At 46.1% G+C, this 11,462-nt stretch overlaps 2 protein-coding genes across 2 annotated transcripts; both read left to right on the top strand.

The window, feature by feature from the left end:
* On the top strand, positions 1 to 3,687 carry LOC124688970 (telomere-binding protein 1-like). The gene is made up of 9 exons (XM_047222584.1): positions 1 to 111; positions 231 to 1,215; positions 1,339 to 1,476; positions 1,663 to 1,755; positions 1,850 to 1,929; positions 2,198 to 2,442; positions 2,623 to 2,874; positions 2,964 to 3,027; positions 3,263 to 3,687. Exons 1-9 carry the CDS (start codon positions 22 to 24, stop codon positions 3,416 to 3,418), a joined length of 2,103 nt encoding a protein of 700 aa, XP_047078540.1. The 5' UTR covers positions 1 to 21; the 3' UTR covers positions 3,419 to 3,687.
* A 3,221-nt stretch (positions 3,688 to 6,908) lies between these two features.
* Positions 6,909 to 10,360, top strand: LOC124691063 (3-ketoacyl-CoA thiolase 2, peroxisomal-like). The gene is made up of 14 exons (XM_047224347.1): positions 6,909 to 6,989; positions 7,101 to 7,177; positions 7,804 to 7,888; positions 7,995 to 8,121; positions 8,219 to 8,317; positions 8,407 to 8,474; positions 8,553 to 8,660; positions 8,749 to 8,826; positions 8,978 to 9,110; positions 9,197 to 9,293; positions 9,393 to 9,516; positions 9,596 to 9,704; positions 9,859 to 9,942; positions 10,063 to 10,360. Exons 1-14 carry the CDS (start codon positions 6,909 to 6,911, stop codon positions 10,173 to 10,175), a joined length of 1,383 nt encoding a protein of 460 aa, XP_047080303.1. The 3' UTR covers positions 10,176 to 10,360.
* The last annotated feature ends 1,102 nt before the right edge of the window (positions 10,361 to 11,462 follow it).

Below are 11,462 nucleotides of genomic sequence, written 5' to 3'. Positions count from 1 at the left end.
GCCCACGGCTCAGGTCCGGAAATGGTGTTCCGGAAGAAGCTGGATGAAGGATCCGGCAGCGGCAGCGGCACCCGCCAACCCCGTAAACCCCGCGCTGCGCCTCTGGCTCCGGTACATACACAATTTTAATTTTTCATTTTTCTTGCGATATGCTCTGCTCTGGTTCATATTATCCCATTCTGTATCGTAATATTGTACAACTGCATATCTGATAGTTGATTGTAATCCAGGTGAAACGCTCGGCGCGGCTGAAGAAGAAGCAGATGTACGCGCTGAATCTGCTGGCCACGGTCGCCGAATCTCTGTCGTCGGATGAGGATGGCTCCTCTAGCGGGACTGACGCGGGGGAGACAGAGGAGGGTTACAATTCAAAAGGGACATCTGTTAAGGTAGAGCAATTGGATGAGGAGGCGGGTTACGATTCAAAGGGGACATCTGTTAAAACGGAGCAATTGGTTGAAGTCCCACTGATGTTGCTCGATAGCACGGCGTTGGAGAACGGTTGCTCGCCGCTCGATAGCGCAGTGTTAGAGAATGGTTGCTCGCCGCTCGATAGCGCGGCGTTGGAGAATGATTGCTGCAAAGGATACGCCATGGGCTGTGCTGGGATCTGTGCATCTCTCAGCCAAACTAACTTGCGCATGAGGGAGGGTGTGTCGACCCAAAATGTTGCTGGTACGGTATCGTCGGAGTCGCTAATAAAAGAGCCAGGTGTGTTTGCTGAGGGCTCACTGGTTAGTTGTAGAAAACCAGGCCTGTTGGGTCATGGTCTGGGCACAATTCCAGAGTATGAAACTGTTGGAGTATGCCCTCCTAGCTCCACGGGGTTAGCAGCTGTTAAACAAGAGCCTCAGTCCATACCCGTAATGATCACAAGTCAAGGTGATGGTATTGCTGCAACTCTGCATAGTGCGGCTGGCACCATGGATATGGATGTCAAACCTCTACCTGTGGTTATTGCTGAGAGTAGCTCAGGAATGCACTTGGATGGCCCTCACATGGGCCTTAAGTCTGATCCATCCTGTTCCTATAAAGTGCAGCATGCTGCAGATAGAGATGATGACGAAAAATTTCCCCGCGTCCATCCAAGCACCTCGAGAAGTAAGGGTGGTTATCTACCACATTATTTAGGTGACTGTAGGACAAGGAGATTCTTCGCCACCAGGATGAGGAAGGCAGCTCGTAATAAGATATGTGGAGAGATGTCCAATAAAGGTATTTGGAGTTTCCTCTACAGCTCCATAGCATCCATAAAGAAGAGTTCTTTCTTTTGCTAATCTGTATCATCTGGTCTAGTTATAGCAGGAATTGTACTGAATAGTGTTGTATTATTTATAGGTAACAAGCTGAGTATCCGTGGAAAGAAGATATCCACTACACGCCGAAGGGCGCAAACACAACGAACAATGCACAAGACAAAGAAAGTAGCTGAATGCTACTCTGCACAACCATCTGATGAAGAGACCCTAACTGAAAGTATGGAGCCTACTTATATTACTGTTTCACCTTTGCGGTATTTCAAGGTCGCAAGTTATTTAGGATGATTAAATTGTAGTATTGCACACAGTTCGTACAACTTAGCATTTTATGCACAGTATTTGGATAGCCTTACTTCCTGTTTTGGTAAATTTCCTGAATTGAAATGCCTGTTGCCATTTCCAGCCAGCGGGACATCAGTCCCCATGGGAGGTCAAGATGCACCATGTGCTTCTGAGTCTGGTCAAAAAAAGCCATGTGCTGCTGAGGGTTATAATGGTATACTTCATTTGTTTCTGTAGTGTATACATACATGTAACCATTACTTAATTCATCGACACGATGACTTACTATTGTTTTCGTCTATTTCCAGTCAAGTTTATCATCAAGTCATTCAACATCCCTGAGGTATTAATTGAGGTCCCTGAAGATGCAACAGTTGGTTCATTGAAGGTAAAACACTATTTGGGCATCCAATTTTATAAAAACTATTGGCTTATTAGCAACCATGCACCCAGTGTAGCAAGATATTCTCTACCTCATTGCTGTGAGTAACCTATTATCATTGATATTATACGCAGCAATTGTTGCTTCCTTGTCTTATGAGGTTTCTAAATTCCAGCATTCTGAATTTTAGTATCATTTTTCTGTCTTTAAAAAAAAATTTGTTGTTGCATAGACATTACCTTCTTATGAATAACATGTTTCAATTTGTCTTTAGAGAATTGTAACGGATGCTGTCACTGATACAATCGAAGGCGGCCTCCGTGTCCGTGTACTTCTTCAAGGAAAGATCATTCAAGATGACAATACGACACTTCAGCAGGCTGGGATTTGCCACGGGGCAAAACTAGATAGCATAGGCTTTTCACTGGAATGCGTAGCTAAACAAGATTCTGATCCTTCAGTAATAGCTCCTGAAGAAACGCGCCCTGTTGGTACATGTATTGTGCAACCGTTATCTAAGTAAGTTACCACGAAGCCATCTCTTCCTGCAATATTAGACTGAGATTTGGATTAGGTGCACTGGTTGTCGAGATGCATATGACAATTTGTGCTAGCGTAGCTGTTCTGCGGATGTTTGAAACAATGCTTTGATTGATTTCCGCTGTTTATGCTCATCTAAGGATTTTAATTTCCATTCAGGGTGAAGTGCGAAGAACCTTCTCCAAGCTTCGCTCTAAGCGATCCTGTTTATTCTTTTGGAGGAGCTGCACAAGTCAAGTCAGAAATCCAAGGGATCGATGTAGCTGGAACTTCAAATGTAGGTGAGCTGGCTATTGTGCCACATCCCAGATCAAAGCAAAGGGATTTCGGGCAAAGACGTAAACGAAGGCCCTTCTCTATTCCTGAGGTGGTGTCGCTGGTGGAAGCCGTCGAAAAGCTTGGATTTGGAAGGTCTGTGCCCAGAATAATTCTTCCAGTTGGTGCAAGGTCACTGCACACCATAGTTTGTCTCACTTGGGCCTGTTTATCTGTTTGTCCAGATGGAAGAACGTTAAATACCATGCGTTCGGCGACAACCAAGAGAGGACCTATGTTGACCTTAAGGTAATTCCCTCGAAAACTGTTTGGTGGAAATGCTTGAAGCCACTAGCAGCCATCACTATAATTTCATCCTGTCAATGTTCCACTTCACAGCTTATATCTCGCTGCCTAACACTCCTCCTTAGCTCCTTGTTTGCCATATCTTTTTGCTAGTACAGAGCACTGGATTGGAAAATTAATTCTATCAGATGAAACGTGCTGGTTTCCTAAAATCTCCGAAAATGTTTTGATGGACCAGGACAAGTGGAAGAACTTGGTGCACACCGCCAGCATACCACCTCAGCTGAGAAGAGGCCAGGCGATCCCGACGCAGGACCTCCTCGATCGTGTGCTCGCAGCGCAAGCCTACTGGTCCGCCCGCCAGCCGAAGCTCGAGGACCACCACCAACCATGATGCTGAAACCCTGCGACCTGTCTTGCCTAGATAGAAGGCAAGCTGGTTCTTGTGTAAAAAAATTGTCCCTGGTGGACAATGTATGTATGTTAGGGGATTCTACCCAAAGAGATTTGGGTATGATTGACTAGTTTTGTTTGTGTGGCTCCAAATTCACAACCCTAGCTAGGGTTGGTCTAAGTTGGAGGCCTGTAACTAAAAATGATTCGGAGAAAAAAAAAAAGGCAAACTGTGTGTCTGTCCATAAATTAAGAAGCTGGGTGTTTCTCCTTTGCAGCTGTTGTACAACTGCCTTCACCACTTGCCAGTAGTTTCTATTTTTTGAACATAATTTTAATTTATAATTGACATTATTCTAATTTGATAGATGAGACCAGATGCCAGTATTTTTTAAGAAATAAATTCCAGGTCCTTTCCTGGAAGATAGATAAAATGCAAAGTTTGTTTGCGTTTATTATCTTTCTTGAGGGGAGGCCAAGGTTGTTTGCAAATTGCGATGTCTGTTTCGGAAAGTGCTTTTGGCTCTCTGATGTTGGAGCTTAGCAAATAGGTTCGTTTCTGGAAAAGCAATTCGGGCTGTTACGCTCCAAGGGTGACGGCGTCAGGCCGCCTGACGAACTCTCGAATCATCCGGCGGTTCATCCCATGCGGTCATGCGGATATGGATGCGAATATTATCAGCATATAGTACGTATATCCGATCGAAGAAAGAGTCTTCCATGCTGGTATAGCCCGTGGGAAGTTGTTGAACAATGTTATGATTCACTCACCATATCGAAAATTTGAACTTCTATGCTTTGGTCATTTTTAGAAGTCCTTACAAAATTAATTGTTCAAAAATCTAAATGCGACATTTAACAATAGATGCCAAATCTATAATTAAGATAATAGTTATTTAACAAATGAGGCTAGAGGTCCCCTAAATACGAATCACATTTTGATTGTCTAATTTGTGCTTGGGCCGTGAATTTATTATAGAGTAAGATATTTGTGTTAGTGGTTATAAAATCACAACAGTAAGAACACGCATTCGGGTACGAACCCTCGTCTATTTTGAGAAACATAAGGGCTCATTTGATTCATGCGATTTCGTAAACATAAGAAAATAACAAAAATCAGAGAAAAATATTATAATTGCATTTGCAAAGCAGAATACGATAATTTTGCGAAATTAGGTGTTTGACCCAGGAGGATAGAAAAGAGATATTACTTTTAAACAAAGCACAATCAAATCAAGGCAAAAAGTGCAAATGTCATATTAGGCCATGGTTATCCGTGTTATGGTCTTTACCTTGTTCTTTGTGCATATGAATGTAAAAAAAAATGTTTGAGAGTCTTTTTTGGTTCAAAGGAAATTCGTAAGAATGTGGATTTCCCATTATATCTTATTTGGTTTGTAGGATTTGAATATATTAAGTTGTTTCCATGGTCTATTTTGCATGTAATTTTATAGAAAAAATATTCCTTAAATTTTAACCCTGTGTAAATTTCCGTATGTTTCTACAACTAAAATGGCATAAAAATCGTGTGGTTTTCGTGTAATGCAATCAAACATTGTTTTTTGCAGCTCCCTTAGAACAAACATATCATGAAAAAATTGCAAAAAACCACCATATTTCAGGCAAGAGGTACAAAACGCCACCACTATTATTTTTTCTTAGAAAACCACCACCCGTCACTATAGTTGTTGCAGATAGCACTGATCGGGTGGCTTATGTCGTTGGCCGCTATTTCAAACAAGCAAGGCCCAGTACTGCATTGTTTTGCAAAAAAAAAAAACACCTTCATATGTTCTATCTTCTTATATGTGTCCTCTTTCTATTTCTTCCCATGATTTTTTTTCTATTCCTCTGTTTATCTTCGTTTTCTCCTCAGATGTGGCGTTGACCTAAGCGTGCCCTGCTCGACGGCAAGGCTCCAGGATGCGCCGCGGGCGCGAGCAAGGTTGAGGTAAATGAGTTATGCCCTAGAGGCAATAATAATAAGAATTATTTATTAAATATAATTTCATGTTTATTATTAAGTTTATCCTTATGCTATAACTGTGAAGTTACTCCAATATGAGATTCGAAGAAAAATCTCACTAGCAGGTGTAGAGATAAACAAAAAATAAATAGTTGCTACTTATGCTCTAATAAGATTAGCTCTTTGGTGTTAGATGATCAAAATTTTCTGATCATGAGCATGACTATGCTAATAACAATGAGGATGGATTGTTTGGCTGAATGGTCGTACTGAACAGACCCAAGTAACTGGCTATGAGACATTCTTTGTGGTTAGTAGCAAAATATATTTAAATGTTTTTAAATGTTTAATTATGTAAAAGTCCTTTGCCCATGAAAATATTATGGTGACTCATATCGAAGGGTATGCTTTGTTCTTATCCACACTCACCGGTTAACCCGAGTGTTGGGAAGGTTAAGACTCTGGTATATCTGAAGGTGCGTGAAACCTAATGATTTAAGACCGAGATTTGTTCCTCCTGACAAAGGAGAGATATGAACTAGGCCCTCTCGGTATTGTGATGTTAAGTAACATGTCTACGCAGTAATATTGTGATAGTGATCACATGACATCTCAATATACACCAAACGAGAAAAGAAGCATTGATACCGGATAAATGCATTAACATGTATAGTAATCAAGTGTTGATTACGGGAATACCAAAGTCTCTCTTAGAGTTATCAACATAGCGTGTAACAAAGAGAACAACATATAACAACACGGAAGGCGCGTTTAAAATTTCGAGTATGCAAAGGAGCCAATGTGAATGTCTAGATCCCAATTTGAATTGTTGAGCAAATTTATCGGAGTCTCTCCCGGCTCTCTGGTTGGCCGTGTCCATCTATCTCCACTCCACATACGTCGTAAGGCTGCACTACTCTCGCCGCGGTAGCCTAGCCCTGGAGGGCGAAGCCCTCGCGGAGTGTACCTCTCGACGTGTGTGGACTACGCCAGTGGAATCATCCATTCGATTCTTGTAGCAAGGAGGAGATATCCTCGTGGCTCGAGGTATCACCTAGCTGCGGTGGTCACACAAATACAGCCAAAATCTTCTATTAAATGGTTTTCGAAAAAAAAAATGTATAGTGGTGGTATTCTATAGCTCTAGCCTGAAATGTGATGGTATTTTGCAATTTAGACTGTCATGTAATATTTGTATGCTGTTCTTTTTACCTGCCGTGCGGTTTCTGACAGCACCAATCTGCATTTCTAGAAGACACAAATACATCCAAAATCGTCCGTTAAAATACACCATACTCCGTGTCTGAACGAACGTGGCATGCATGGCAGCGCCGTAGACTACACAATCTCTACACGGTTGCGTCACGTTACCCGCAACCTAAAACAACCGCTTTAATTCGCTTCCTTCTCCACTTTTCGATAAGAACAGCCAGACCAGACCAGACCCATCACACCAAACTTCTCCCCCGACTCCGAGCACCACCACACCGCAGCCGATCTCGGACATCTCCGCCGCCGCGCTTCCATGGAGAAGGCGATCGACCGGCAGCGCGTGCTCCTCGCGCACCTCCTCCCCTCCGCTGCCACCGGCCAGCCCCAACTATCCGTGAGATTTCCTTCACCTCCCGTCCCGCGATCTCCCCTTTTTTTCGTCTTCCCGCGATTTTGTTTCTGCCCGACGAGCTGAGCTGACTGGTTCTTCTCGGCGGTGGTGCAGGCGTCCGAGTGCGCGGCGGGGGACAGCGCCGCATACCAGAGGAGCTCCTGCTTCGGGGACGACGTCGTCATCGTCGCGTAAGCATTCCTCCCACCCACCTACCTGCCTGCCTGCTCGTCGATCCAGCCATTAGTATCTCCATCCCGCGCACCCCAGTGGCAGGCAAATCGGAAGCTCCAGTTTGCATGATCTGATACGTAGATTATAGGAGGTCAACTAGTTTGCTGTCCAGCTGGTACAGAGTCAAATGCATCTGAGTTCAGGTAGTTGTGAAGGGGCCTGGTATTTTCCACAGCCTGATTTATACTCACAGTAGTACTACCTTGGGGATGTACAGTACTCCGTGTCTCCATCTCGTGTGCGCTGATGGCAGATCGGTAGTTCCAATCTATGCCAATAGCTTGCATGAAGGGAATGAATTAGTTAGTTCTTGAGCTTGAGACAGCCGAGTCCCTCAACTGTAGTTGACTTCAGGTGGTTATGAAGGGGACTGGTGCTTTCCGCAACCTATCATCATACACACCAAGTATACTCAATCGTACTAAATCCACAGCTGAGGTCCAAGTTGTGTAGAGGCCCGGGAATGCAAAGGATTGTGCTGCTTTACGGGTGTACCATGCTATTCAGATTACAGTATCAGTATGACCGTAAATGGATGGGATGTTTTTTATAATCGCTTTATTGTTTTCCATATTACCTGCAGTGCCTACCGGACACCGATATGCAAGGCCAAGCGCGGAGGGTTCAAGGACACGTTCCCGGAGGACCTTCTCACCCCTGTCCTCAAGGTATGCACCTGTCATATCACCATTTCTGCTACACTTCCGTGGCTTGTTCAAACCGAGAAGGATGTGTTTTCTCAGTTTGTTGATCGCTTCGTATTTTGATGTATAGGCTGTTCTGGACAAAACTGGAATCAACCCTGCTGAGATCGGCGACGTTGTAGTTGGGACGGTGCTCGGCCCAGGTTCCCAGCGTGCAATCGAGTGCAGGACGGCGTCTTTGCTGGCTGGAATTCCTGGTAAATACTATGTTTTCAATCATATATGTCACCCTCATAGTACGAAGGAAGGGGTTTCGTGGTTTCTGTTTCCTTAATTCCCTCTTCGTTGATGTAGAAACCGTTCCTGTGAGGACTGTGAACCGACAATGCTCGTCCGGGCTACAGGCTGTAGCTGATGTTGCCGCTGCTATTAAAGCTGGCTTCTATGACATAGGTAGTTACAATACGCTTTATGCTATTTCTACGCATAGCTGCTTTGTACCGAGTTTGAGGTGCTGAGCTACAGCTTGTCATTCAAAACAGGGATTGGTGCTGGTCTGGAATCCATGTCAACAAATTCTGTTGGCTGGGAAGGCGAAGTGAACCCCAGAGTACGGGTTCTGTACACACACACTGTATTTTGATCCATGTACTCTGCTCATGTGTCGGTAACACGTTCTTCTTTGCAGGTAATTGAATTACAGAAAGCACAGGATTGTCTCCTGCCCATGGGAATAACGTCTGAAAATGTTGCTGAGCGATATGGCGTAACCAGACAAGAGCAAGATCAGGCTGCTGTGAGTTCTTTGGAGCATCTGCTATGTTTAATTTCCGTTTTGTTGACTTACCTGAAAATGTGATTAATTTTATTTGCCTTTTAAACAGGCTGAATCTCATATGAGAGCTGCAGCAGCCACGGCTTCTGGAAAATTCAAGGATGAGATTGTTCCAGTGCATACAAAGGTAAGTCGCATTGCTTAAGAGCTTCACAACTTATATTTTGAAATATGTTTTTATCTGGCCACAACTAATTCTGCAGATAAAGGACGCTATACTTCATATTTATAAGAGTTTATTTGATACGAGTATTCACTAATACTATCCCATTCTTCAGATCATTGACCCGAAAACTGGAGAGGCAAAGAAAGTTGTGATATCAGTTGATGATGGAATTAGGCCAGGGACCACAGTATCTGGATTGGCGAAGCTTAAAACAGTTTTTAAGAAGGATGGGACTACAACAGCAGGTATTGCAGAACTCCTTTTTGGCAGTACTATTGCAACCAGAGGTCTGTAGCTGAAACGTCATTAAGATTCTATTAAATCTATGTAGGCAATTCTAGTCAAGTGAGTGATGGTGCTGGAGCTGTTCTTCTCATGAGGAGATCTGTGGCAGTGAGCAAGGGGCTTCCTATACTTGGTGTTTTCAGGTGCTGCATCTGCCTTTCCTTGTGTGTAGAAAGAGCATCTGTCGAGTTATGGATGAGTTACATTACTGATTATTGTGTCTCGCCTAATCACTATTGTAGGAGTTTTGTTGCTGTTGGAGTGGACCCAGCTGTTATGGGCGTTGGTCCTGCGGTGGCAATACCTGCTGCGGTGAAGGCTGCTGGCCTTGAGATTGATGACATTGATCTCTTTGAACTGAATGAGGTATGTTCAGTTGTTTCAATCCCAGTTTGTCTCCCATCTTATGTTACAATTGTTGATGCCTGATTCATCCATGCCCCAGGCCTTCGCATCTCAATTTGTGTACTGCTGCAACAAGTTGGGACTCGACCGGTCGAAAGTAAATGTGAATGGAGGTGCAATCGCCATGGGACACCCACTTGGCGCAACAGGTAATCGAACATCTGCTGACTTGTATGCAAGGTTTTCATGTAGACCTTATGATGTAGTTGTGCTAAGTGCTAACAGAAGCACTACCGCCGCAAGTAAACTGTTCTCTGCATCATCTGGGCAAATGATGTAACGTTGATCCTGTTGTTTCCTCAGGTGCCCGTTGTATCTCGACCCTTCTGAATGAAATGAAGCGCCGGGGCAGGGACTGCAGATTCGGTGTCGTGACCATGTGCATCGGTTAGTCTTCCCTTCTCTCTGAATTCTGATGCTCACTTTGGTGTGCGCCACACGGGTGTTGGTTAAAGAACATCATGCTGGTAAACTTGCTTACCATGTTGTGCTGGGTGTCTATCGCAGGATCTGGCATGGGCGCGGGGGCCGTCTTTGAGAGGGGAGACTCGGTGGACGAGCTCTCCAATGCACGCCCAATCCAGTCCCACAATTTCCTGTCCAAGGATGCGAAGCACTAGCGCAGAATCATTGCTCATTTTCGCTTGTGTCGAGGTACAGATCCTCAAGCAGCACCCCACAGCGTGATACTAATAACTACAAGAAAGATGAACTGTAATTTCCTGGAACCAAAAATGGTTGTAGTGTCATAAAGTTTCCATGTACCCTCGCACTTGCCACAAATAAAGATCATTTTTCACTGTAAGGGCATCTCCAGTTGCGCGACTCAAACGGGACGCTGAGCGACCGTTTGTGTTCGCCGTGACCGAAAATGCGTCGTGCACCCTCCAGTGGCTCGACGCAAAGTTCCGCGGAGACGCAAACCTGGCCCAAATATGCGCCAGGTTTGTGTCTCGGCGGATGCTCGGCGGTCGCGGAAAATGTCTGCTCGGTCCTCGCACGGGCCCGCCTGGCAGCGGCACAACTGCTTCGTCTTCCGCGGTATTACTTCCGGGTGGCGTGCTGCAGCCTTTGCAGGGCCGCGTTAATGGCGTGCCTCGGCTTCCGCGAGCGTGCGCAGCGTCGATGCGTCTTCTACGCCATGGCACCGAGGCGTTGCTTCGGCAGTCCGCGGCCGCGTTAATGGCGATGTCTCGCGTGGCGCGCGGCCGCCGCCTACCTCTGCGCATGTAGTAATGGCGATGTCACGCGTGGCGCGGCCATCGCCCTGCCTCCGACCTATATATACAGGGGCGCGAGCATCTCGTCTCGTCCCCACAAACCCTAGCCGCCACTGCCGTAGCGCCGCTTCCTCTCGCGCGATCCACCATGAGCAGCGCCGGACGCGGCCGAGCCGCCGCGCCTCCACCTCCACCTCCACCTTCACCTCCCACTCCACCTCCTCCCGCGCCGAGCTCCTCCGAGGAGTTTGACTCCGAAGATAGCACCGATCTCCTCCACCCGGCCGTGGACGCCGCGGTCCCGGGCCGAAGCGGAGAAGGAAGAATAGGAGGAGATGGCGGGCCACGCGGCGTTGGACGCCGAGCCGGAACAGCGCAGCCGGCGGCCGCCGCCGCGCTCGAGGACTCCGACTCGGAGATATCTTGGTCCTCCGATGATCCTGATGCGCCGACGCCGGAGGAGAAGACGGCCGAGCAGCGGGCCCTCGTCGATTCTTTCGAGACGCTCAAGGACGAGACCGCCAACGCGAGGCTGGAGCAGTGTCTGTAAGAGGACGCGGCGGCGCACCGAGCCATAGCGGCCGCGCGGGAGGCGGCGGAGAAGCAGGCGACGGAGCGACGCAACGACGATGCCGGCCCATCCGGAAGCAAGTAGTTTAGGTCTATAGATCTACTTTGTATAGTTTT

The sequence above is a fragment of the Lolium rigidum genome, chromosome 2 (assembly GCF_022539505.1).
Source record: "Lolium rigidum isolate FL_2022 chromosome 2, APGP_CSIRO_Lrig_0.1, whole genome shotgun sequence".
Lineage (NCBI taxonomy): Eukaryota > Viridiplantae > Streptophyta > Magnoliopsida > Poales > Poaceae > Lolium > Lolium rigidum.
This window is presented reverse-complemented; position numbering and strand designations above follow the sequence as displayed.

Coding starts and splice junctions, on each gene's coding strand:
- LOC124688970 (XM_047222584.1), top strand. CDS start 22: ATGGTGTTCCGGAAGAAGCTGGATGAAGGATCCGGCAGCGGCAGCGGC. Junction 112..230: donor GCGCTGCGCCTCTGGCTCCG/GTACATACACAA, acceptor ATTGTAATCCAG/GTGAAACGCTCGGCGCGGCT. Junction 1,930..2,197: donor CAACAGTTGGTTCATTGAAG/GTAAAACACTAT, acceptor ATTTGTCTTTAG/AGAATTGTAACGGATGCTGT.
- LOC124691063 (XM_047224347.1), top strand. CDS start 6,909: ATGGAGAAGGCGATCGACCGGCAGCGCGTGCTCCTCGCGCACCTCCTC. Junction 6,990..7,100: donor CCGGCCAGCCCCAACTATCC/GTGAGATTTCCT, acceptor GCGGTGGTGCAG/GCGTCCGAGTGCGCGGCGGG. Junction 9,943..10,062: donor TGTCGTGACCATGTGCATCG/GTTAGTCTTCCC, acceptor TGTCTATCGCAG/GATCTGGCATGGGCGCGGGG.